The 27,609-nt window shown below is 39.1% G+C and overlaps 1 protein-coding gene and 1 long non-coding RNA gene across 4 annotated transcripts in view; both read right to left on the minus strand.

The window, feature by feature from the left end:
- HSPA14 (heat shock protein family A (Hsp70) member 14) overlaps nt 1-27,609 on the minus strand; it is a 35,695-nt gene that overhangs the window by 5,261 nt on the left and 2,825 nt on the right. Inside the window, exons 2-10 of one of the 3 annotated variants that reach the window (XM_089906380.1) lie at nt 26,093-26,581; nt 25,086-25,584; nt 20,670-20,718; nt 20,444-20,549; nt 19,211-19,301; nt 18,178-18,282; nt 16,929-17,090; nt 15,562-15,717; nt 13,599-13,701 (exon numbers count right to left, since the gene is read on the minus strand). In XM_089906380.1, coding sequence (XP_089762506.1) covers nt 13,599-13,701; nt 15,562-15,717; nt 16,929-17,090; nt 18,178-18,282; nt 19,211-19,301; nt 20,444-20,549; nt 20,670-20,718; nt 25,086-25,584; nt 26,093-26,507 — 1,686 coding nt within the window. In that variant the 5' untranslated portion in view covers nt 26,508-26,581. Of the gene's footprint in view, nt 1-13,598; nt 13,702-15,561; nt 15,718-16,928; nt 17,091-18,177; nt 18,283-19,210; nt 19,302-20,443; nt 20,550-20,669; nt 20,719-25,085; nt 25,585-26,092; nt 26,821-27,609 lie in introns of all 3 variants that reach the window. The other 2 variants (XM_022580556.2, XM_022580558.3) reach the window with 2 other exon arrangements.
- Nucleotides 6-11,754, minus strand: LOC149749939 (uncharacterized). The gene is made up of 3 exons (XR_016391869.1): nt 6,332-11,754; nt 3,824-3,949; nt 6-3,685 (listed from the first exon to the last, which is right to left on the minus strand). It is a non-coding gene; the product is annotated as an uncharacterized LOC149749939 (long non-coding RNA).

A 27,609-nucleotide genomic window follows, 5' to 3' on the forward strand; every position in this document is an offset into this window, starting at 1 on the left:
TAGAAAATAAAAATAATTTTGTTTTTTACTTTTAGAACAATGATTGTTTCTCAAAATTAAGTGTAACAGGACAAGTCATCTTCATCACATGAAAAGGTAAAATATAAGAAGCCCTATTTTAACATATTATTTTACGTTATACTTACCATATATACATATAAATATGTATTTAATACATTATAAATATTTAACGTACTGTTTACCCATAGCAACAAAATTTAAAATGAGATCTCACCACATATTAGAAAATATAATATAATAAGATATATATGGCTCATGATGAATACTGGGCATATGAGGCTTAACCATAAATACACATTTGTATAGGAAATACTGTACTTAATATTTCGTACTGTTCAAGCATTATCTAAAAGAAGTGTTTACATAAATCACAGCATTTCTGTGGCAAAATAAACAGTGGCAATCTTCTCTATGTGAAAACTATGCCATAGATTTTGTCTTCACTGTGGAATAATAATTTTCTTGAGGAAAAAGATGTTTTTATACAACTACGTTTTAAGCTCTAGGTACCACTTGATTAAATATGCACAAAAACTCCATATAAAATTGTCCCTTTATGAGCCTGCCCACACATCTAGTGCCCCAACTTTTATAGCTGCCACCCAAAGGATGGCCCCCCAGGTCTCCAGCTCTGAGAGCCAACAGGGCTTGCATTCATGAGTCCCATAGGATGAGAGCAAACAAAGAAGCAGTTTTTAAATGGGCAAAGGAGCAACTCTTGCCCTGTGGCTATACACCAGGGTTCAGCACAGAGGGAGAAGGCAAGCATGCCCATCTCCCAGCTTCTCCCTGGAAGGGTGTGACTGCATGCTTTCCCAGCTGCTGCTGCCTGAGGGTCCAGTTTCTAATCAGCCTATATCTAGGTGCTGCCTTTGATCTTCCTCTTTTTTTGATCATCATCACTCATGATGGTCTTGGCACACCCTCAAATACTGAGAGCCACCAAGAACACAAATGGCAGCTTAGACGGGCACAAAGTTTTGAGAAGCTACCAGGAACTCAGGTACGGCTGACTAACAAGGTTCATCTCCTACACAGGACCAGTCTGTCAAAACTGGAAGAGGTAGCAGTTTTTTGTTTTTTGTTTTTTTTGAGGTAGCAGTTTTATGTAAAGCCCAGAAACCAACACAGAGAGTCTAGGAAAATGCAGATACAGAAAAATATGTTCCAAACAAAATAACAAGATAAATTTCCAGAAACTGATCTTAATGAAACAAAGATAAGTGATTTACTTGATAGAGTTAAAAACAACAGTAATAAAGATGTTCAGTGAAGTCAGGAGAGTAATGCATGAATGAAGTATGAATTTCAACAGAGATGGAAAATATGAAGTACCAAAGGGAAATCATAGAGCTGATGAATCCAATAACTGAACTTAAAAACTCAGTAGAGGCTCTCAACAGCACACTAAATAAAGTGAAAGAAAGGGCCAGTGAATTTGAAGACAGGGCAGAGGAATTTATTCAGAGGAGCAAAAAGGAAGAAGAATGAAGATGCATTCAGGGACTTACAGAACACCAGTAAGTGCACCAATATATGCAAATATAAGGGTCTCAGAAGGATAAGTGGGGGGAGAGGGGGGCAGAAAACTTACTCGAAGAAATTACAGCTGAAAACTTCCCTAATCTGGGGAAAGAAACAGCCAGATCCAGTAAGCCCAAAAAGTACCAAATAAGATGAATCTAAAGTGACCCACACTGAGACACATCACAATCAAATTGCCAAAAGTTAAAGACAGAAAGACTTAAAAGCAGCAAGAGAAAAGCAACTTGGTTAGATACAAGGGAACACCCTTAAAACTATAAGTGGGTCTTGCAACAGAAATCTTGCAAGCCAGAAGGGAGATATTCAAAGTGCCATAAGAAAAAAACCGTCAGCCAAGAACACCCAATTCAGCAAAGGTGCTCTCCAAAACTGAAGGAGAGATGAGTGTTTTTACACAAACAAAAGCTGAAGGAGTTCACCACTACTAGACTGGCCTTACAAAAGATGTCAAATGGAGTTGTTCGAGTTTAAACAAAATGCTAATTAATAAACATGAAAACATATAAAAGTATAAAACTCACTGGTAAAGATAAATATAGTTAGATTCAGAATACTCCAATATTGTAATGGTAGTGGGTAAATCACTTATAACCTTAGTACAAAGGTTAAAAGACAAAGGCATTAAAAATAACTGTAATTACAATAACTCGTTAATGGATACACAAAAGATGTAAACTGTGACATCAAAAACATAAAATGTGGGGAGAAGGAGTGTAAAAATGTAGAGCTTTTGTATGCGTTTGAAGTTAAGTTGTTGTCAGCTTAAAACATGTTATTTTAACTGTGTAAGATGTTTTATATAAGCTTCAGGGTAACCACAAAAGAAAAATCTATAGTAGACACACAAAAGGTAAAGAGAAAAGAATTAAAGCAAACCACTAAAGAAAGTCATCAAATCATGAAAGAAGAGGACAGGAAAGAAAGAAATGAACTACAAAACAGACAGAAAATGATTAACAAAATGGCAATAGTAAGGTCATACCTATCAAAAATTACTTTAAATTACTTTCTACACACTACAAATTATTGGATGAAGAAATTAAGAAGACAATCCCATTTACAGGACTATCAAAAAGAATAAAATACTTAAATAAATTTAACTAAGAAGGTGAAATATCTGTACCCTGAAAACTGCAAGACTTTGATGAAAGAAACTGAAGACACAAATACATGGAAAGATATTCCGGGTTTATGGATTGGAAGAATTAATATTGTCAAAATGTCCTTACTACTCCAAATATTCAATGTAATCCCTATCAAAATTCCAATGGCATTTTTCATAGAAATAGAAAAAACAATCCTGAAATTTGTGTGGAACCACAAGAGACCCCAAATAGCCAAAACAATCTTGAGAAAGAAGAGCAAAGCTGGAGGCATCACACTTCCTGATTTCAAACTATATTACAAGCTGTAGTAATCAAAACAGTAAGGTATTTGCATAAAACAAGTCAAATAGATCAATGGAACAGAACAGAGAGCCCAGAAATAAACCCACATATATAGGGTCAATTAATTTTCAATAAAGGAGCCAAGAATATACAACAAAGAAAGAAGAGTCTACTTAATAAATGGGGTGGGGAAAACTGGATATCTACATGCAAAAGAATGAAACTGGACCACTATCTTACACCACACATAAAAATCAACTCAAAATGGATTAAAGACTTGGAGTAAAACCTAAAACGATAAAACTCCTAGAAGAAAACATAAGGGGTAAGCTCCTTGACAATGGTCTTGGCAATGCTTTTTGGATTTGACACCCAAAGCAAAGGAAAGCAAAAACAAACAAGTGGGACTTATCAAACTAAAAAGCATGCACAGCAAAGGAAACCATCAACAAAATGAAATGGCAACCTATTGAATGAGAGAAAATATTTGTAAATCATATATCTAAAAAGGTGTGAATATCCAAAATACACAAGAATCTCATTAACTCAATAGCAAAAAACCAAATAGCACAATTTAAAAACGAGCAAGGGACCTGAATAGACATTTTTCCAAAGAAGACTTACAAGTAGCCGAAGGTACCTGAAAGGGTGCTCAACATCACTAATCATTAGGGAAATGGAAATAAAGATCACAATGAGACATCACTTCATACCTGTTAGGACGTCTATTACTAAAAAGACAAGAGATAACAAATATTGGTGAAGATGAACAGAAAGGAGAACACTTATACACTGTTGGGAATGTAAACTGGTATAGCCACTATGGAAAACAGTATGGAAACTCTTCATGAAATTAAAAGTAGAATTACCTTATGATCCAGCAATCCCACTTCTGAGTATATACACAAAGGAAACAATCACTATCTCATAGAGATATCTGTACTCTCATGTTCACTGCAGCGTTATTCACTATAGCCAAGGTATTTGGAAACATACTATGGAAAGATCATAAGTGTGTGTCAGTGGATGAATGGATAAAGAAGATGTGGTACAGGTATACAATGCAATATTATTCAGTTTAAAGAAGGAAGTCCTGCCATTTGTAACAACTTGAAAGAACCTGGAGGGCATTACACTAAGTGAAATGAGCCAGACAGAGAGACAAAAACTGCACGGTATCACTTATACGTAGAGTCTAAATTAAAACAAAACAAACAAAACAAATCATAGAAACATAAAGCAGAAAAATGGTTGGGGTTGAGGGGGTAGGGAAAACAGGGAGGGGATGGTAAAAGGGTACATACAAACTTTTAGTTATAAGATGAATAAGGTCTGAGGATCTAATGTATAACATGGTGATTACAGTTGATAATATTATGTAGTATATTTGAGATTTGCTAAGAGAGTAAAACTTAAGTGTTTTCACCTCCTGCAGAAAAGGTTAATATATAAGGTGATAGATGTGTTAATTAACTCGATGGTAATAATAATCCCTGTACAATACATATACTAAATCTCATGTTGTATACTTTAAATACCTTACAATTTTATTTGTTAATTATACCTCAATAAAGCTGAATAAAATAAAATTGCTCCTTTATAAATATTTTAATTTCCTCCTTAATTAACACGTTTAACACTTGTAAGTCCATGGGTATGCAGAATATTGACTATGTTCTCTCAAGGAGGGAAATCATCGATAATCACACTAATTTCAGTCTATATATGGATGTTCTCAAAGCTCCACGTGGTGGAGAAGATGAGCAACTGATGAAAATGAGGCCCCGCTCACATCAGCCGTGAAACGAGGAGGGAGACCACGTTCCTCCGCAGGTAAGGGCATGAGGAACATCAACTCAGGGTTACAAAGAAAAAAGAAAAGCAGGTTTGCCTCGGCAGAGTTCTCCCAAAAGTCTGCTTTGGAGGTAAGTTAAAAGGAAAGTCTTCTCTAAAATGTCTGACACCAGGTAAATACCATAAGAATAAAAATGGAGGTTATGCCTTTTCATGAACTTCTTATAGTCAACATCGAAATGCTTTATAAATAAGCAATAAGTGGTGCTGTGTTAAAACAAAAAACAAAAAAAAACCCTGGAAAATCTTGTTTTTTGGTATTCTCATTTAAAGGGTAAAAAGTACTAATAGTGTGTCATTATTAATGCTGGCAGTAACCGGAAAATTTTAATTTAAATAAATTCTTTAAACATTTACTCTGTAGTCTGAGATTTCTTTTGCAAACTTAGAGGAAAACTGAAAATATTATAGATTATTCTGAAAATAAAGAAAATAATAAAATCTATCAGAGCCTGTGGAATAAAACCAAGCTGCTAATGAGTAAAATGGTAGTTAATTTTTTTTGTGTGTGTGGTACACGGGCCCCTCACTGTTGTGGCCTCTCCCATTGCGGAGCACAGGCTCCGGACATGCAGGCTCAGCAGTCATGGCTCACGGGCCCAGCCATTCCGCGGCATGTGGGATCTTCCTGGACCGGGGCACGAACCCGTGTCCCCTGCATCGGCAGGCGGACTCTCAACCACTGCGCCACCAGGAAAACCCGGCAGTTAATTTTTTAGTTAGGGAAAAAATGAAATAAATTAATTAATGTTCAAAATAAACATTTATAAAAATAATAAAAGTATCCTGGAAAGACTGGAAGAAATAAAGTGCAAACCAGAAATAAAACAATTAGAAAAGAGAAATTTATCACCTGGAAAAAAAAAATCTAAGAAAGTTTTTTTTGGGTTGTAGTACCAGGAGTTGGGAGCAAAAAAAAGAATAAAACAAATATCTACAAAACCTAGGGAAAGAAAAAAAATAGATAAACTCAAAAAGAAAAAGATAAATAAATAAAAAGAGAAAAATTGGCCAGTTTTAATTTAAATAACTTCCTTATACTTTAAAAATTTAATATCAAAAGCTACATAAAATTAAAAATTACAAGAACATTATGCAAAGTTGTATGTTAAAAGTTTAAATCACTATGAAATAGATCTATAAAATACTTTAATTCAAAATTGAAGCAGGGGCTTCCCTGGTGGCGCAGTGGTTGAGAGTCCGCCTGCCAATGCAGGGGACACGGGTTCGTGCCCCGGTCTGGTAAGATCCCACGTGCCGCGGAGCAGCTGGGCCCGTGAGCCATGGCTGCTGAGCCTGCACGTCCGGAGCCCGTGCTCCGCAATGGGAGAGGCCGAAACAGTGAGAGGCCCACGTACCACAAAAAAAAACAAAACAAAAAACAAAAAAACAAAATTGAAGCAATAAAAAGAAATTATGAAAGTTATAAATATACTTCAAAAATTAGTTTCAGACAAAATGTGTTTATAGGCAAATTCTTTAGAATTCTTGAGGAACAGAGAATTTATGTATTATGCACTAACCTGGAATACTTAAAAAGATGAAAACGTATTAAATTCCATTTTATAAGCACCTGATAGCCTAGGAACAAAACAGTAAAAACAAACAGCAATAAAACAACACGTTCTGAAGTAGAGGTTGCCAAGTAGCAACTTGCAAATTCTATCAGGCAAGCTATATTTTCTCTCTTCACATAGTGTTTTCAAAGGTTCTGCATTAGCTACTAACATTGAAACATTAAAAAGCCTGATGGTAAGCCCTAGTTTTGAGAGTCTGTTAAAACGTCCCAGGCTCCAACAGCACTGGCCTGCATCGCTGGATGGCAGTGACTGGTGGGGAGCAGCAGCTGCCCCTTCTGGGCTAGAACAGCTCCTGGTGTGTGTGGCCAGCCCACCACTACCGCCCGTGGCCCTCCCACCAGCTACTGGTCCTTGCCAATTACAATCCTATTTGTGCTCTTACTTTTCTTACAGCAAAGAGTTCAACGTGAAACTCTTTACTCTCTAAACCCAGTTCTCAAACTAGTAGGAGAATGAAAGGAAGATCGCCAGGACTGTGTGTCTCAGGAACAATGGTTGGGGGACATACTTCTCTTTGGAAGAATGGTATGGTACAGTGAGTCTACTGTACTACATGGCATCTGGGCAGCTTAACTGTGGTGTAGGGCCTAAGATACACATACTGTATTTTTATGTGCGGAAAGAAACTGACCTTCTTTCATATCATCTTTGGGAAAAATCCCAGCATCAGTGCGCTGGATAAGATTGGGGCCAACGATGTGCTTATGACTGACACTGAATTCCATATAAACACTACTGATACTTTGGTCCCCGTAAAGGGTTTGATTTGCTTATTCCTAGAGAAATGAGTATTTTGGAAAACTCACAAGGCAAGGGATCTGGCACACTTTCTTATGTTGAACTTAATTTACAGCTATGAAAGTGATAACTTAAAATCATATTCCCACATTGTGGAACTGAAGGCTGACTTGAGAATTGTACATCTATCTTTGGAGTAGTCATGCGAACCTATTTTGTGAGTTGATATTTTTCATGACGAAAGGAAATGAGCTTGGACCCTCTCTCACACTCTGCCTTGGGTTATGAAGAAAAGGAAGGTACTATCAGCCTACTTCCTGAAGAACATCGTGCATGATTATGTTACCTTGGAATAAAAGGCAATTAAAGCACCGGATGTCTTGGTTTAGAAGGTACTGTTCTGAGTAAACGAATTAGATATATTGTGATATTTTGTCATTCTAGGTAAGTTCAAGCACTTTAAAATCCCCTATTTCTTGAGTATGTCTCAGGAGCTTTTAAAAGAGAAAAGCAGTCTCTTCTTACAAAGTTATACAACCTTAAAGAGCAGGTCATGCTGTGTGGACAGAAAAAAAAAAGGGAGGTGGGGAGAGGAAGGGTTAGCAAAGGTCTGAGCATTGGCTCCAGCTTCTCACCCGCTCATTGCTTGAGACTCAACCATGTGCCTCTGACTCTCCCTAAACGGGAGCCCTGGGGACATACTGATAAGCCATGGTCCATCTCATCATCCAGGAAGAAGAGAATGAGCTGGAGGCAAGAAGCTAAGGCACTTCTTTACACCAATGCAACCCAAATCACAGGACCATTCCCCTTTTCAGTGTCTGATGTTAAAAGGGGTTACGTTATTCAGACAATATGCATAAGGCAGGAAAGTTCGAAATAGCCCATCTCATTTCTGCTAACTTAGCATGAACAGCATGAAAATGATACATGAATTATCACAGAAAATTAAATAATATATCAAAAGAATATTCCTCATAACCAAATAAGATCTATCCCAGGAATACAATGATAGTTCCATATTAGGAAATTATCAATAATTCATCAAATAATTTGAAGACAAATATAAAGAAAACCATAAGGCTGTCTTGCAGGTGTCCGAAAGCAATTGTAATGACTCAACACCTATTTCATATTAAAACACCTTTAAAAAGAAAAAAAGAGAAATGCTCAATATTATAAAGAGAATCTATTTCAAACCAGTTACCAGTAATTAAATCTGTTGGTAAACAACTAACACTATTCCCCTAATAAAGAGAACAAAAGAAAGAGGTCCAGTGTCAACTAAAATATTCAAGGCCTGACCAAGGCAATCAAATATAAACAAGAAGCGAGAACAGGGAACTCTACTCAATACTCTGTAATGGCCTGTGTGGGAAAAGAATCTAAAGAAGAGTGGATATATGTATATGTATAGCTGAGTCGCTTTGCTGTATACCGGAAACTAACACAACATTGTAAATCAACTAAACCCCAATAAAAATTAAAAAAAGGGCTTCCCTGGTGGCGCAGTGGTTGAGAGTCCGCCTGCCGATGCAGGGGACACAGGTTCGTGCCCCTGTCCGGGAAGATCCCACATGCCGCAGAGCGGCTGGGCCTGTGAGCCATGGCTGCTGAGCCTGCGCGTCCGCAATGGGAGAGGCCACAACAGTGAGAGGCCCACGTACCGCAAAAAAAAAAAAAAAAAAAAAAAAAAAAGCAGCAGCAGCGAGGGGTACAGAGATGCAAGATAAAAGTATCACCAAACACGGATAAAACCCTCTCCCAACGCCCACAGCCCACTCCAGCTACCACCCCATTTCCCTTCTGCCCTTTTAGCAGAACTTCTCAAGAGTTATTTATATTTATCATGTCCATGGACTCACCTTCTTTTCTATTTAAACCCACTCCAGTAAGGTGTCTCCCTCCGTAACTCCACTGCAACTGCTTTTCCCAGTGATCTGGTCCCTTGCTCCCTCCTCCCACCCCCTCTGGCTCACTCAGTCCCATCCCCACTGCTGCCCCTTAAACATACCAAGCTTGCTCCCCTCTGGCTGTTCCCTCTGCCTGGAAAAGCAGCAGAAATTCACCCAGTCTGTTCCTTCATTTCAGTCCCTGCAGGGCTCTGATCAAAAGCCATCTCCTTAGATGGGATTCTTATCTGCAAAATCACCCTCTGTCACTAGCTATGCCCTTATCCTGCTTTATTTTTCTTCATAACAGTTATCACAACTGGGCATTATTTTAACTGTTTCTTGACGGCAAAGACTTTATGTTTACTGCTGTGTCCCAAGTGCCTAGAACCCGCTTGGAACGGAGCAGGTGTGCTCAATAATTAGTTGTGTGTTAACTAGTAAATGGATCTGAACGCATGCCTAGGAAATTCAGAAGACTCCTTGAAAAATTATTAATACCAAGAATTCGTGAAGTGGCAGAGTATCAGATAAAGAGGCAAAACCAGTAAGTATTCTATCAGCAAAACCAAATTAGTATTGATAAATAAAAGCATAAAAATATCTCATTCACAACAGCCAGAGATCCCACAATTAAGAAAACACATAACTCAATAAAGTATTAAAGAAGATTTGAACACAGAGAGATACCAACTTTGTGGTTAGGAAAACTAAATACTGTAAAGATAATATATCAATCCCCAAAATTTTATTGGCTTAATACAACTGCATCAAAATCACAATGGGATTTTTATCTAAGAAGTTGAAAAAATAATTCTAAAGCGCCCTGAGAAAAACCAATATGAATAAAAAGAATTTTTAAAAATTGCAACGTTAATAATGAAAGTACTCAGAAAGTAAATTGCTTTTGGTGAGCAATCTGATAAATACTAAAAGTCTTAAAATTTGGGATTCTACTCACAAATCTTATTCCAAGGAAATTAAGGATATTAACAAAGCCACAAAGACTCCTATTTATAAAACCAAAATAACGTACACACTCAACACAAATAATTGGCTGTGTAAATTATGATACATCAGTGCAACAAAATACTATGCAGGTATTAAAATTGCAGCTGAAGAGTCTGGATGCTTGGTAAAAACGGCGAGAATTAACTGCATTGGTATATCTACGTACCCTTCTACAAGCCCACTTGTAGACAATAAGGGAATTTAAGAAGATATAAATGGCAGAATAAATGCAGGAGAGAACTTGAGCTTGAGATTTCAGCAAATTTTGGAAGCTGAAAGGGAGAGAAGTAACTGTCTTAAAGCTGACGTGGCCTGAGATAACCAAAGGGGAAGCAAGATGGTTTGCATCACAGAACCCAGAGCGGCTTGGGACTGCGAAGCACCAAAGGCCACATGAAGCAAGGGCCAAGCCGAGGGGTGAAAGCGGGACACCGGGTGGAGAGCAGCCCCGCCAGCACGCGCACGGGGCCAGCAGACCCCCAGACCTCGGCCCTGACCCATCAGCGCCTCCTGCCCCCTCAGACACGGGGCTTCGGCCCAGCTTGGGGACAGCAGGGGAGAGAGGGGAGCACGGTGCTGAACACACGGAGATAAAGGAAGTCTACCGTAATGAAGAGTAGGAACCCTGACGCTCCCTGTCCTCAGAGATCAGCCGTGTCCTTCTCAAGCACTCGATGAGAGGATTCCTTCGGGAAAAACCAAATACTCCTAAGACTAGACTGCCCGATACTAGAGTGGGAAAGGCGATGGGCGTAAGAGTAAAGAGCGAGCACGAACTGCGGGGGCAGACTGTGAGCTCCAATCCCAGCGCCGGCACGTGCGTGCCAGCGTTACTTTAAGCAAAGCACTTAACCTCTTTGGAACCTTTTTAGTTTCCTCTTCTGGCAATGGAGATAGCGGTGCCTATCTCCTGATGCCTTTGTGAGGATTAAATGTGTGAATGACTGTAAAGCCCTCCCTCCATCCCCATAAGAGGATTATACTTACCCGCCCATTGCCACTGCCCGGAATTGGCAACCCCTCCGTGCAGGTGGAGATTTCCCTGCCCACACTCAGGCCTGGCCATGTCTAGCTTTGGCCAAATGAATGTGACTACACTGAAGTACAACGTATCTAAGCAGAAGCTTTAAAAGCCCTGCACGTTCCGCCAGCTCTCTTCCTCTTTGCCCTCCACAGTGAGAACCGCACGTCCCAGAGAGCTGCTCCTTTAGCCTGGGTCGTAGAAGGAGAAGCACGGAAAAGAGCCATAGCAGTAGACCTACGGCCACCTTCAGCTGCCCACGTGAAACACTAGCAAGAAAAAACTGTCTACAGTAGAAAACCAGTGAGACTTGGGGGTTGTTTGTTACCGCTGCAAGGTCAACAAACTACAGAGACAACTCTATATTTTTAAGTTCTCAAAAGCTTGTATTTTAGAAGTATCTGGAGAGTGAATCTTTAACAATATTCTTAATCCTAAGAATGTACTTGACCTCTAGTCAAGCAACTGAGGATCGTACCATTTGTGGTATCTAATGTGAGGGCTGTATGACCAGTTAATGAAGGAAGAGAACTCACATTAACTGATCATCTACAATACACCACACCCTGTGCCATACATGATATTTCATTTAATCCTCATAACAACCTTATAGAGTAAGTTATACTTATATACTTATAAGTTAAGTATTATCACCCTCCTTAATAAGAAGAGACAAGTAAGGCTCAGGAAATTAAGTGATTTGTCTGTTCAATCAGCAGTGTGAACAATCAGCAGTGTGAGCCTTCCAGTTCAGGTGGGTCTGTCTCCAAGCTCATTCCCTTCCACCCCTGCCTTGTACCACTCTTCCATGTGCCTTAATCTTTGTAAGCCACCTTCACCCCCCTGCACACACACCCCCAATCACCTAGCACAACGCATGGCATGTTATAAGTGTTCAAAAAAAATACTTACTGAACTAGACTGAAGGGAAAACCTCCACCAAAAGACAAAAAAATGCAATTTCCATCCTACAGCATACAGCAAAATAGTGAAAATATAAAAACTTTCAAACTATAGCAAAAAGAAAATAGTATTAAATACACCTGAACAAAGTTGGAATTTATAAACTTAGAAGCAGCTGAAGAAATCAGAGTAACAGACCAACAGATTTAAATAGATAAATAAATGAAACCTCAGTGTATCAAATACCCTCCTCCATAACAGGACCAAAGTTAAACAGTAAACTGCATGCCTCAAAAGAAGACTACAGTAAACAGCAGTTAATTTTCTGATTATATAAAGCATTTACACAAATACATTTTAAAAAATACTAAGATTTAATTGATCAAACAGGCAAAGAATATGAAATATTTACACATAAGGAAACACAAGATTAAACATTATTTAATAATATTAATAATAAATATTTTTAAAGAATCCTATAGTACCCAATAAAATATAAAGTAAAAAATATCTTTTTTTCAACTACCTAATGGAAAATTTATCTTTAAATGATAAAACTCAGTGTCAGCAAGGTTACAGTAAAATGTCTGTTCTCATATATTGCTGATGAAAGTATAAGTTAATTCAACTCTCTTGGAAGGTAACTGAAGGTAAAAATAGGTTTAAGCTATTTATACTCTTTGACCCAATGATTTTACTATGGGAATCTATCCCAAGGAGTAACCTTAAATATGGGAAAAGATGGGTATCACTGTTCTGGGGAGGGGAAGACCCGATCTAGGAGTCCAAACAGAACAATGAAATAATCTACAGTGCTCTTCCTTTTCTAGGATATTGAGCCTATTTAAAATTGTGTTGATGAAGACTACACAGTAATATGGGCAAAGAAATTGATTATATTATTATTTAAGGAACATAGAATTCAAAATTGTGCATACAAATTAGACTAGTTTATTATAAAATAAAACACTACCTATTTTCTGAGTTTTCTTATATGAAAATTCCTTTATTAACAAAAATGAAAAAAATGTATATGTATTTTAAATGAGTAGAAATAATCTTGGGAGAAAGAGAACAGTAAACAGTTGGAATATTTTTGAAAGTCTCAAAATCTTTTCTTATGCAAGCAAATATGCAATATTTCTCAGCAAGCAGAGAGAAGCAGTTTGGTGTACTGGTTAAGAGCAGACTTGGGAACCACACTGAGTTAAATCCTAGCTCTACCACTAAACACACAATTACCATGAAGTTACTTATACCTGTGAACCTCTCTGCCTCCAATTCTAAAATGGGGATAAATAATAACACCTACTTCATGGAGCTGTTGGTGAGCAATCAGCAAGTTAATACATGTAAAACGCTTAGAAACAGTGCTTGACACATGGCAAAGGTTCTAATATCTGTCAGTTTTTGCTTACATATAAAAAATATACTGAAAAGGAATTAGTCTTTTTTGCTAAGAAAATGAACATACAGAACTATGAGTTCATTAGAGCCATTAATCAAAATTTAATCAATGTCCTTCCTAATATAAGCTAAGAAGATATTTAAATGTATAAAAATATTCTTTCAGTACCAAGGGGCTGCTTCCTAAATTCCAAATTGAAAATTACTCCCAACATAAATAAGAAAATACAAGTGTTACCTTGTTGATATCATCCGCTGTAAATCCACTTTGTTCTAAGAGTTCTCTGATTGCTTCTACACATTTATTAAAAAGTGGAGAACAGAGAAGTTCAAATCTTGCTCTGTACACACACACATACACAAATACACATACACACAGAGAAGACACAGAAAAAAGTCAAACAAGACATCTTTTTCTTGTGAAGGTTAATGACAAAACCTACTGTGATGAATCTCTTTAGAATAGGTTTATGATCAGAACAGGATGTTAAACACCCAGCAGTGCAATATCATGGCGTGAAAAGGTCTAGGTTATCCATCTACAAATGTATGGAGATGTTTAGTATTAAATTCAGATGGAAGATTATCTTACCCATAGCCTGCTTGTAAGCTTTCAAAACACCTAAAAATAAATACTCAGTGTATGGCATTTCTGACAATAAATCTATTGATCCAAATCAAACCATCATTTGGAAATTTTTGCTATTTTTATGTGTTAAAATTTTAAAAATTGTTTCTCACTACTTTTCTTTATAGTCTGAGCCTATGCTGCACATAGGTTTAGTTCTTTTGCACCGAGAAGCTTACATGCTAGCAAATAAAATTACGAATTCTATTTCCTTCTTAATAAATTCTATTTCCTTCTATTTCCTTATTAATAAGCAAACATATACTGAGTACTTGGACAAACTTAGTACTAAGTTAACATAAAGACTCTGTTGCCACAAAAGAGATTTAAATTCAATTTAACAACTTTCTTTTAGATGGTAGCTTGAAATCTCTCTTAAAAGATCTAGAGAACTTTCTGGAGCCACTGGCTACATGAGACTACTGAGCACTTGAACTGTGGCTAATGCTACTGAGGAATCGAATTTTTAATGTTATTTACCTGTAATTAATTTAAAAGTTTAAACAGCCACAGGTGGCAGTGCTGACCTGGAGTCTTCGAGAAAGCCCAGGGAGATGAGGAAACTAAACTACAAGGGCCAGATGAAGAGAGAATTTAACCACACAGACTCAGTAAAAGCCTAAAAATAATATAATACTGTAATTCTGGACAACTTCACTATGCTTCCAAGTCATCCATTATCTTGTTGGGAGGTTTAAATTGTGCTAACGGTAGCTATTATTATTGTGAGTAATATGCAATGCAAAATGATAGGATGATAGGACAACGGCCTCCCTTGGACTTCCTGGGTGAAGGTGCAATCATTTGTAAGCAATGTTTTGGATTACGTAAAAGATATGAGCATTAAAAACAATTTTATGCACATTAAACCTGTGTTTACTAAATGTCATAAAAGCTATTAAAATTTACAATGCTGCCAATGGATGACAGATCAAATAAAACCAAGAAAGGGATCAATCCTCAAAGTATTGTGATAGGTAACGGAACTCTGGAGTCAAAACTAGCTGGGTTTGAGTCCAAGGTCTGTCACTTACTAGCTGGATAACCTCGGACAAGAAATGAAACCTGTGTTTCAGCTTCCTCCTGTGTAAAGTAAGGAAAATAACAGTACTTACCTCATCGGGTTGCTAGGAGAATTTGAGAGTTAATACCTAGAAAGTACTTAGAATACAGCCTGCCACACAGGGGTAACGATCAAGTATAGTAACAACCACTGATACATATGCAAGCCCCAGAGAGAACTAGGGACTATACAGGTGGGACTGCTATTCAGTAAGAGAAACTCGCAAATCTCAAACTTCAAGTCTTCTCTCATCTTTCTTTCAAAGATCTAGGAAGCCCTTTTCACACACTGCTCTTTGTAGCTGTAAAATAACAGGGCAATCACAGCTGACAAGATTACTTTGAGAACAGTTATTTAGTCTGACAAGAGTTGGACCCCAGAAGTAAAGACAGGAAAACTCCCCTTTTATAGAGGGCTAATAAACCTCAAATGAGCAAACGAAAAACCCAAAGTGAGAAAATTACACCTAAATGTGAATACACTTGAAAGTTTTTTGAACTGCAGTTTTACCTGGACACATTGCAGTCAAAATCTTGACCTTTATACAATGAGTCAAGGAAACAATTGGCACTTCCCAAGGTGGACAAAGAATGTTTTGCAGTGTCAGCGCTGTTCATCAGTTTCACCATGGCACGGGCATTTCCTCTCACGTCATGTCTGAAGGATCTAAATTAAAAATACGATCTTTGAAGTTTAAAAATTACTAGGTCATTTACAATTCATTGTAACTAAAATCTGGATAATCCTTATTAGGATAACTATAAGCTCATGAATCAATATTAATACCAGATTTTAGTAGCTCCAAAATATCCGAAGGAAATTCTCTGCATTTAAAGAAGTGTCTCAAGAAACATGAATAATCAATATACTTAACACTTTGAATTGCTGGTTTCTGTAATCACAATAATGGACTGTGCTTTGAAGAAGTACAGGAGCCATCATCTTTTTGCAGATGAGACAAAAGGAGGTTGAAGGAGATTCATGCAACTGGGTCAAGTCTCACACCTCACCCCTTACAACCACAGCATGATTATTGTTTGATGGCACAAAATTATCTGTCCAGCAAAAAAAAAAAAAAGAACTAAAAGTGCTTCTTCAGAGAAATCTGAAACATAACGAAATACGTAAAATTTTAGTTCCTCTACCTCCAAAGGGAGTTAATTGTTAAAACTGCTTGCTAAGTGGTGATGTTGATGGCCCTGTTTTTAAACATGTTGAAAAACTGAAATCCACAGTAAAATTAACACAGCCCTTCCTTGAATTGGAACTCCTTTACAACAAAAAACAGTATAGGTCTTTATTAAAGAAATGAGAAATTACCACTTTTTCAAGACTTTTTTTTACCCAGTTTAGTCAAACTGATGAAAATGCTATTTCAGCTTCTTTTTACAGCAGGAATGTCCCAAATATAACCTTTATATATTTGACTCATGATGTGCCAAACAGGATTAGAATTTTGAATGGAATAATTATATCCAGCAACAAAACTAAAATATTCCTTGTGGTAGTAGATTAGTAATAAAATAAACACTCTGCAAGACATTCGCTTACTGGAATGTAACTATAACATAATCTTCTACACCTGTAAAAACTGTTCAGAAGGTAGTGAGGCCTCAGTGCTTTTACCCTCCTTCATCCAGACATAAAAGCAACCACTGAAGAATTGAGGGAAAAATCCAAGTACACTGCACTGGGCAGCTTGGCCTCTGCTTCCCCCTGTTTACCAGAACAGACCTTAGAACTTTAGACACAAAAATATCCAGCGCACTGGAAAAAACATGTCCTCCTTTGAAGGGCAATTTCAAATAAATTAGGAAAAAATTAAACCTGAAGCGAAACTTCAATCGAAATATATCATCAAGTCCCTTTATACTCACCTCTGAAACTCAGAAGCTAGGTACTGTGCTAAGGTTTCTGTGAAATGTGTACCTCCAATGTTATTATCAGTGTTTGTTGAAAGAACACGATATATTCCACTGTTAACTTCCATGACACTGATAGATAAGGATGTTCCTCCAAGTTTGAATACCAAAATGTTGCTTAAAAAAAAAAGATAACATGAGTAAGTTATGAGAGAATCACAGCATTGTAAAGCCAGGTTCGACTTCTTAAACTAACAAGTCACTATAAATCACATATGAGGAAACTGAAAATCTCACATGAGTAACTAAGTTGTCCATGGTCATCACTCAGTGATGACTTAAGCCTAGAAACCAGATCTTCTGATTTTAAGTCAAAGCTCTTTTTCATTTAGTTGTACTGGTAAAACTGTATTCTTCTGACTAACTGGAGTTCAAAACACTAACTTTTCAAAGTAAATAAAGAAGAGATTTGTAATTAAAGTGAATTTTAAGAGAATTAAACATAGAAATTTTATGTTAATATTGTCCTTGTTACTACTGCAATAACATGTTCTACAAAAGTAAAACATATGCAAAACTAGGAGCTAATTTCCTATGTATCAAAATCCAAAATTTCTGATATTGTAATTTATATTCTATATTTTAGTTTACCTAAAAAAACATCTGCTAGTAATTTATACATATTAGTTTAATTGTGAGATATGAATGAAATGACACAATTAGGGGAAATTAACACATCTGAATTGATTTCCCTAAAATTACACGATGTGTCAGATCTATTAAGACAAGTTTTATAATTAAATTAGGAGTATGTCTTACTATTTCATTATCAAATGAAGTCTTAAATCCCCATACTGGCTTTTCCCCCATCTCCTGCCAAGACAAATGTACATAAAAGACCTCACTGTTTCTAAGCATGTTTAATAATTAGAATTGGTAGTAAAATTAACGGTGCCCTAGAGCTTTAGTTGGAACTTGGCTGGGCTTATAAATTTCAAATCTTCCTCCACTAAGGGGACAAAGTGTAGGTGATAAGAGAAGGGCGGAAAAGCTCAACCTTCCCTCCTGCCTGTTATACCCTTTCACTGCTTTCCTAGGACATCTTTCTCATCTATTTGAAAAACTCTAGGTGAGAGTTTCGATGTCTTTCCATCCATAAAGGCTTGGAACCACTGTGCTATGTAACAATCTCTACTGAAATAATTGCTATAATCTAAAATGTTTTCTGCAGTGAAAAACTTAAAGCTGCAAATATGGTTTTTACCTTTTTCCAGTGGGGGAGTCTTGTCCAATTCCATAAGCCAAAAGAGCTGCAGAAGGTTCGTGGATTAACCGCAAAACATTGAACCCAGCAGCTCTGGCTGCTTCCCTGTGGACAATTTACTTTTAATACATTTAGTATCACAACATGTTGAAGTCTACATTTTTAGAAATGCTCTGCTGAAGATTTTATGCAATAGCATATAAGACTTTGTAAGTAGAACATGAAGGGTAATGATCTTTAGAAGATAACAGAACATAAGAAACAGACCTAAGTCTTTAAGCGTAGATCACTTCCTGTTTAAAATAATAATGTTCAGAGTCTATTTCCCTGACAAAGAAAATAACGTGCTTATACTGAGTAAGGAAGAGAAAGCTCTCCAAGTGCTCAAGCTTACAAACTTTAGAAAGAGATTAGGACATATTTATAATACATTTTAGCATTTTCCAACTTCTTTAATTTAGGGTCATTTAACACCCCACAAGTGCAAGTAAATAAAGCAATTCTCTGCCCCAGAAGCAACTCAGGTGTTCAGCAAAGCCCCATAGGGAACTCTATCCACAGAGCAAAAGACTGGGTGCTTGCCAATTACATTTGCATAACAACCTATAAAAACTAAATATAACTTTTTGTTTAGATGTTAACCGAAGGTGAAAAAATAATCGCAAATATTTTCTAAAATTGCTTATTTTTATATAATTCCCACGTAAGCCTTAATTACATGACACTAAGGCAAAGTGATTCATAAACATCAACTTAACCTGGTAATCAAAAACATTTCCAATCAAAATAGCTAAGAAAGTACATTTAATTTTATGTTCTTTTGACATTTCATAAAATAAAGGAACTATTAATGATTACTACCATAACTTTTTACCACACGATTTACATATGTAAATATACATGTATTTACAAATACAACTTTATTGTGTAAGTTATTTTCAAATGCAATTTTACCTTTCACTATATAGTGATACTGTGAAATCTGTTATTTCCTTTAACTAAGCAAGTAAAAGAAACCCCATATTATACTTACCCAAGAGCATTTTTTTGTTTTTCTCCAAAATCAAATGGAACAGTAATAACTACATCATTTGCATCTGAGCCCAAGACAGAATGTGCTGTTTCTGTACGTGAAAAAAATATTTTAAAAGTTCACGAAACGTACTGTGGTAATCATGTCATGATATACATAAGTAAACTCATTACGCTGTACACCTTATACAGTGCTGTATGTCAATGGTATCTCAATAAAATGGGAAGAAAAAATATATATAAAAATAAATTCTGATGATACACAAAAATGTCAAGCGATACTCTGAGGTTTGTTAATTTGAGCCAAAGACATTCTCACTATAAGGATTTGCCAGTTCACTTGACTGCTCCACCCCAATGATCTTCTCTTGCTCTCTTAAATTGTGCACTACTTTTTTGTGGTTTTGGTATAGTTTGTGGACATGGAACTAAGTACTTTCCAAAGTGCCTTGCTCTTAGGCTTCCAAGTTTCAACCATCTCCCCAATTAGACGGGTTCTTAGACAATGAGCTTCCAATGCACTAATGTGCAGACCAACGACCATGGTGAAAGGCTGCCTTCCATCCCACAAATCCATTATACATTCCAGAGCTGAAGTAAGCCTTGCCAGTAATCTACTCCAGAACCCCTCAAGTTGCTCCACAGATGGCTGCTCAGCTAGCTCCAAGCCTTCACCTGAAGTGGAGATAAAACCAGACCTACTTAATCTGCCTAAATTACCGTGGAGAGTGCACTGTCAATCTTGAAAGAGATACGACATTCACTATGTGCCAAGCTTATTGGCCATTTCATCTTTTTAAAAAAAAAATTTATTTATTTGGCTGCACTGGGTCTTAGTTGCCGCATGTGGGATCTTTAGTTGCGGCATGCGAACTCTTAGTTGCAGCATGCGTGTGGGATCTAGTTCCCTGAGCAGGGATTGTACTCGGTCCCCTGCGTTGGGAGCGCAGAGTCTTAGCCACTGGACCACCTGGTCACTTCATCTTAAGAAGTTTTGAAAATGCTAATTTGGCCCCATCCATTTACATTACATCTAGGGAAACCAAGGTCAGGGAAAATAAGTCATTTAACCACGGTCACATAGCCAGTTAGTGGCCGGGGCAGGTCTAGCATAATTTAGGTCTCCTCACTGCTCATTCACTCAATCACCCTGCTTATTAGCCCCAGATCAAAAACCATCTCTAGATTTTTTTAAAGGTCAGTTTTTAAAAAGATCTTTTCTTTTGCTCAATACCTTTCATTTTACTAAATATCAGTCTGGCAACATCTTCTGGGCTGACAAATTTCTTTTCTTCTCCAGTATCTATTTCATAGCGTAATTTCCCATTTTTTTCAATGACCTATGAAGGAAATTATGAGTGTGTTAAATAAGGAATGATTTTAATAAAAATACAGTTTCAAATCAATATAATTGGCAATTACTTTGTGTAATAGGGAAATAATAATAGAAGCATACTCACTAAACATTTACTATCCCTGATGTATTTCTGAGCCTGTGGATCATCAGAGCTGTCCATAGAGATAAACATAGTTAAATATTTATATCACTATTGTTGACATATAAGTTTTAAAGAAGACTATATTCTTCAATACCACTTGACAAATATAAAAATATAAACAAAATTAAGTTGCTTAATATTAAAAGAAATCTTGCAATATTAGGGTAGGTTTAGACGGTAGGAATGAATGGCTGCAGAATTTACAAGGTTGAGTAATTCTATTGAAGTGCTAACTTCACATTCGAAAGTGAATAGCTCTTCCTTGTTCTGATCTTACTATCAACAGGTGTTAAACATTTGGGGATGATTTTCATAATATCAATGATTTTATGTCATATATACTCGTATCTTTGATCCTGAAGACCCAACCACTGAGATAAAAAGGACAAAAGGACCACAAACTAATGGCAAACCAGAATACCTAACACCATCTTTGCTGCTTGGTTTCTGAATATGAATCAATGCCTGAAACCTGAAAGGACTAAGCAAAAGTATGAATATTATATATGTAAAAGTGCAGACTACTGCAGGTAGATAGATATATAACATCCTATACAAAGTAGGCACTAAACAATTGTGTATGGCAATGGAAAAATTAAAACAATGGGTGTTATGTTGCTCAAAATAGTAATACGAATTAATGCAGACTGCAAAATGTTTTCACATGTATTACCTTACCTGATCTTCCCAACACTATAAGGGGCAGAGTCAGTACTTGATCCCAGGCCTTCTCTACCAGGCTAGGGTTTAGACTGCCTCGCGGTGAGATGCTAAATGACTAAGGTACTTTTGCCGTGAGCAGGGACAGGAGTCTGATCTTTGGCTTAATTTCATCTAGAAATGAAGATGAGGTACACCCTTTCACTAAATCCTTCTTGCAAGGGGCAGCGGCTATTCTGTCCAGAGACCAGTCTTAACTGTTTAGTAAGAGCAGGTGAAAATTAACACTGGCTAATTGCTGAAGGGTAACTGAACATCTGAGGACCCTAATCTTGTAAAGGGGAAAATGCCCAAAGTCACATGACTAATTAATAGAACAACTGGCTGGAATCCAGATCTTTAACGCAAGGTTTAATATTCTTTCCACTAGCCTTCCCCCACCCCTGCCCCTTTTCTAAACCCAATATTTATACTAGCTCCTGGACAAATATTTTAAGGGTAAGAAAAAATAGATTAAGTGTGCCCACAGTAATTTTTTTTTCCTACCAATACTGTAATTTTGGCATGACACTTAGTGGTTCTGTTTCCTTTAGGACAGAATTTAAGTCAACCAGGATAATTTCACCAAATAGCTATCTATCACTCAGACAAGATAACTTGCCAGAAAAGGATATTTTAATGGAATTTATAGAACTCTGAGAAACGGAAAATTCTTTCTCAATTGCCATGCAGAGAGGGCCTCGCTCCGGTGAGGCCAGAAGCACACGTAGCTCTGAGGGCCACAGAGAGGCCAGACCCTGGAGGTTAACCAGCGGAGGAGCAGAAAGCAGAGAATGGAGGTGACGACAAACGATCACGGTAGCGCCAGAAAGTAGTGGACTGACCACAGCCAGGTACAGATGACAACTTTATTTGTCCACACCAGGACTGAGTTACTGAACAGAGACAGAGGGTGGTGGCAGGCTGGCATACACAGCGCCATTTACGTGGAGGGCTTCAGGAGGCAGGCAGAGCATCACTCCTAGCAGGGTACCAGGGCCTTCATCCTGCCCCTCCCCCTCCCTCCTGAAGGGCCCTGCCCTGCACTCACCAGCACTCACCAACGCTCACGTACTGCCGGGCTTCTTCCCCCCGCACTCTCCCAGTACAGAGCCCACCCGGTCTGGAAACGTCTGTCTTTACATTCATCTGCCCACTGGGCCCTCACACAGCTCCTGTGAGGTAGCAGGGATAGCCTCCCACTGGATAGGGGAGGGGCCTGAGGTACAGAACGGTCAAGTGACCTGCCTGCAGACTGACAGGGAGTCACGGCTGGGCCTACAGCTCAGACAGGATTTCTGGGCCTGTTTCTCTACAGCCTCCCCTTATTACGACTTCTCTCCTCTTCACAAGATTTGGCCTGTTTTTTCTGTTTTTAAAGATTTTTCCCTTGTTTTATTCCTAACCTTAAAGTTACTCTGCCCATTAGACCTGCACACTACTACCTCCCAAGTTCACCTTGACTTCTGCTCTTCAGCACTTCTCTCATCTCAAATAAATCCCTATGTACTTTGCTACCATTAATAGATTAATATAGTACAGGTCTAACTCTTTCAAGTACTTCCCTGTTTTTCCAGAAAGTCTACCTATCTACAGTAGTGTTATCCAGTTGTAACTGACATGGACCCCTCCACGTAAGGGCCTAAAACTGAGAAAAAAAATTATATATCTCCATTTCCGTGCCTTAAACATACGCTCTTTTAAAGCACGGAATCTGTGTCTGGGTGTGGTGCTTACAGAAGTTCACAAATACATTCATAAATATTAATGCCATAGAATGCTTCCTTACAACACAATTGTTACCAGGATTTCACATACGTTAATACGCTGCTGTGTCTGAAAATATCGCAATCAGAATTTCACTTTGCCTTTTGTTATGCTATTCATCTAATTTTTTACAACTGGAAGGTACAAGAAATGTCACCTAGTACAAACCTCTCATTTTAGAGACAAACCGAGGCACAAAAAGGGCAAGTGATCTGCTCAGTGTAACGAAGTGTGGCAGCATTAGAATTTGGGGGTTCTGGCTAGATTCCAGTGTGTTCTACCTCGCGCTGCTTCCTACAGAATGGCCCACTCCCCAGAGAAACCTGCCATCTATTCCTGCTCCCCATATGTTCCCGCTGTGGTCTGGACCATTTCTCCACCTATTGCTATTTCCAGCATTTAGGTAAGCAACCAATCTGGCAAAATAGAAAATAAAACCTCTCCCAACATGCCTGCACTTTTTTTCCAGCCTCTTGATTACAGGAAAGCTCTTTACGTTCTAAGTCTCCTTTTTGTACTTTCTGAAAGTACTAAATAACCGCTAAGAGCTTTAAATTAGGTTAACGATGGTCAGTAATGGCTTCCTTTCTAGAGTAAATTGGAAGCATGGCTCAACACCATCATACCTCCTCTAGGATGTGTATGTGTTTTGGAGGGAAAAGGGGAAGGATTTGTGGAGGGTTGGTGCTTAAAGAGAGCTAGCTATTGCAGGCCGTCCTTATCCACACCACCCAACTGTTCCCAAAGCTGTTCTATTCCATCATATGCCATTAATGAGGTGAACTTTTGTCTATAACGTGTGAGAAAAAGTGACTTTGGAAAGTTCCCTAAAAGAAAAGTTTTCTAGGGCTTGCCTTCTGTAACATACTAGACAGAAAAAAGGCTAACAGAGAAGAACAAAATTAGCTAAAAGCATTTGGGAAACTGATATCATCTGAATTGTTTCCACGAGGTCCAAATGGCAAACCAATGCTAAAGATATATAATTATGCATAATCATGGAACCTAAAAAATACGGAATGCAAAGAATTTACTTACATGTAATATTTTATAAGACAGCCAATTTCTCATTATATCAAAGATTATCAATATGAACCAAAACGCACGATTGTGGCTCCCTGTCAGTTGTGAATTATATCCATAGTGTTAAGAGACTGAGGACTAGTAAAATGGAGGGAAAGATGGTTTGACTATTGAGTGTGTGCTAGTCGGTATGTCACAGACACAGCAGTGAAAGTATGAGATTAAGGTACCAATACGTGTTGTGTCTATATTAGCCTCACGAGCTATAGAGAGATTTAAAGAAGTGAAGCTTGTAAACTCCAGGAAGCAGTCAAGTTAAACTAGTAGATTCAAGCAATGAGGTCTTGGTATACAGCCCTAATTCTACATCTTGTCAGCTACTGTGCTTCATCCTAGCCTGACCTCAGCCAAGGTCATATGCTTTAATAACTTACATGTATATAGTGCTTTTAAACTTTTAAACCCTTTCACATCTATTTAAGCCATCTGATCCTCACAACAACCCTGTGAGGTAGGCAGGCTGCCCCCTTTTAACAGCCGAGGAAACTGGTGTTGAGAGGTAAACTAAGTTGTCCCGCATCAGTGGTGAAGCCAGGGCTAACTAGCTCTCTGGACTTGCCTGCTTCCGTTGTCTACTAGGCCACCTCTCACGTTTCTGAAACGTCTTTCAACTAGTGGAGACGCTTGGGAGAAGCAAGTATTCTACCCTTGAATATTCTAGTATTACTACCCTTCTGCACGTTAATGGTCCATCCACTCTTTTTTTTTCCTGAGGACATGGAAAAGGAGGCAGGCTACCAGAAGGCAGCCGTTGGACCCGGGCCTCTGCCAGAGTAGGAAATACACCCTTGTGTGATCAGCTCCTAACTTTTGGTGTTTGAAATTAACCTCTGAAGCAACTTTTCAAGCCCTAGCTGGAAAGCACCGGTTGCCTCTTCCACCGCTGTGGCCAAGCGTCTGACGGCGACCACCGCATCCCTGCGCAGCTCGTTGGCTGTGTCCTGCTGAGCACTGGCCTCCTCGCCAATGGCAATCAGCCGGTCCAATTTTTCCTCCTCCCGCTTTGAAAGTTCTCGCGCCAACCTCCTGTTTTCTGCCAGCTCGGCTGCGATAGTCCTGGCCACGGACCGCCTTCTTCGCCTTGCCCACCTGGGAGGGGGCTCACTGGTCAAAGGCCCATCCCCACCAGAAACAAAAGGAACTCTGGAGGAGGAGCCCGGAGGCCGCTGTGCCGAGGCCACCCCGGGAGTGTTTCGGCCGGAGCTGGTGCAGGGGCTGGGCTCACCGGACACCCCCAGTCTGGTCACGGGGCTGCTCTGACAGGGAGCAGCTGCACCTCTGAAAAGGTGGTGGGAGCTGCTGTAGCTGGGGGTCCCTTGAGAGCACCCTGAAAAACAAAGCAACAATGTTGCAGAGATTACATTCCTGCTACGGGAATGCTTGGAGCCAGCAGCAGAGCTGAGGGACAGTGACAAAGCTATGGCATTCCCAGCAAGGCCTCTTTCCACAAGGGATGGGGAAGAATTCACTTCCTTATCTGGACATTTTGTTCTGTTGCAATCACACATCCAAAACCTCTCCCCTCGCCTTCCTGAGCCCCCTTCCACATAGCTATCCAACTACTCTACAGCCACAAATTCCTAAGTCTCCATTATTAACAATGCCCAAACTAGTCTGGTTCTAAGGAGTGCTTCCAGGTTTAAAGGAGCTCTAATATCTTACATACCTAGGGTCACGCCTCTTAAAAACCTGAAGCCCTTTAACTTACCATTAGATTTAAAAAAGAGGGCAGGGGGCAGAAATAGGGACTATGCTTACAAGGTCACCATCCAAACATGTAACGATTAGAAACAAGTGACTCTGGGACCTTGATCCTTCACACGCTGGGGAGTTACCTGCACCCGGAGATTCATCCCAGGAGTCCTCAAGGTCACTGGTTTCTCGCATCTGGTCACTGATCCTCAGTTGACAATCCTCATCTGATTCCTTAACTGTTTTCAAGACAGGCTGATGATCTGCTGCCCGAGTCCTCTTTGCTCCCAGAATGCTGGCTCCTTCTTCTCCTGGGGTGTCAGGGGCCGCTAAGTTCTGATCACAGTGCTTGGCCCAAGCAGCATCCTCCATTAAGCTGTCTGCGTCAGTCACTATCTGATTTCGGAGAAGCTGATCCAACGTATCATAAAAGGGACAGTGTGGTGGATCACCCATACTTGTGGCGTGGGCCACATAGGCCTTTAAATATAATGCCTTCAGGACTTTGAACTTGGAGCGGCACTGACGCTCGGTGCGGCGGAAGCCTTCCTGCTGCATCCGCTTAGACACAGCCTGGTAGACGTCTGCATTGTGATGCACGGTCTGGAGGCGCTGAATATACTCTGCCTCACCTAGTATGGAGAGAAGCGTGCGTGTCTCCTGTCTGGACCACCGGATGCCTGCGCTGCTATTGGAAGTGGCCATAGCGGACTGGGAAGGAAGGCTAGCTGGAGGAGGCTCCTGGGCAGCAAGGTGCCGATCTGAAGGTGTGGGGAGGCTCTGTGTGCTCAGGTCTATCTCCAGGAGCCAGCCGATTCTTCCCTCTCAGGGCTAATTGCTGAGAAGCCAGGTCCAAGGACCGCATTTCTGGCTGGAAGGCCACAGGGGAATGAAAGTTACAGGGATGGGTAAGGATAATTGTGGCAGCAAGTTAAGCGGTGCTACCTGTAAGTAGGCTGCAAAGAGGCAGGATGCCAGCACTGAGAAAGCCCAACTTTGGGAGTTCGCTCAGGATGGGTACTGGATCAAGGGCTAAAAAGGGCCTTACTGGCTTGGTAACAAGGGGACTGGCTCCTCCACAAAGGGCAGAATGCTTCCAAGGCTGAGACCTGGTACAACTGTGTATCTATAAAAATCACCATTAACTTCTAAGCAGACAGACCGAGGCGGAGAAATGCCTGGACCATGAGGCAGCTCATTCTGGAGAAGTCCTAGCAGGACCATGGCATAGCAATACATGTCTAAAGGGGCTCATTCCTTACTAACCTTGGTCTAAGTAGCATGCTGTGGCTATGTATTACCCAGCTGACTGTCACCATTGCACTCTTTTGTTAAAAGGTAACTTCCAGGGCCAGAAAAGTGAGCTGAAGTTGTTCTTGCTAATACAAAGCTTTTTGCATAATATGGCAGAAGACCTCCACGTCTTTACTTCCACCACCTGCCCCAAAATAGCAGCAAAAAAACAAACAGGGCTACCAAGGGGATGGATCTGTGGAACTGTTCTGTATCTTGATTATATCAATGCCAGTACCTTGGTTGTGATACTGTAGTATAGTTTTGCAAGATGTTACCACTGGGAGAAAATGGTAAATCCAATAATACATTCCATCTCTCTGTATCATTTCTTGTAACAGTATGTAAATCTACCATTATCTCAGAA

The sequence above is a fragment of the Delphinapterus leucas genome, chromosome 2 (assembly GCF_059928025.1).
Source record: "Delphinapterus leucas isolate spDelLeu-1000000601 "Yukka" chromosome 2, BTC_Dleu_Yukka2, whole genome shotgun sequence".
Lineage (NCBI taxonomy): Eukaryota > Metazoa > Chordata > Mammalia > Artiodactyla > Monodontidae > Delphinapterus > Delphinapterus leucas.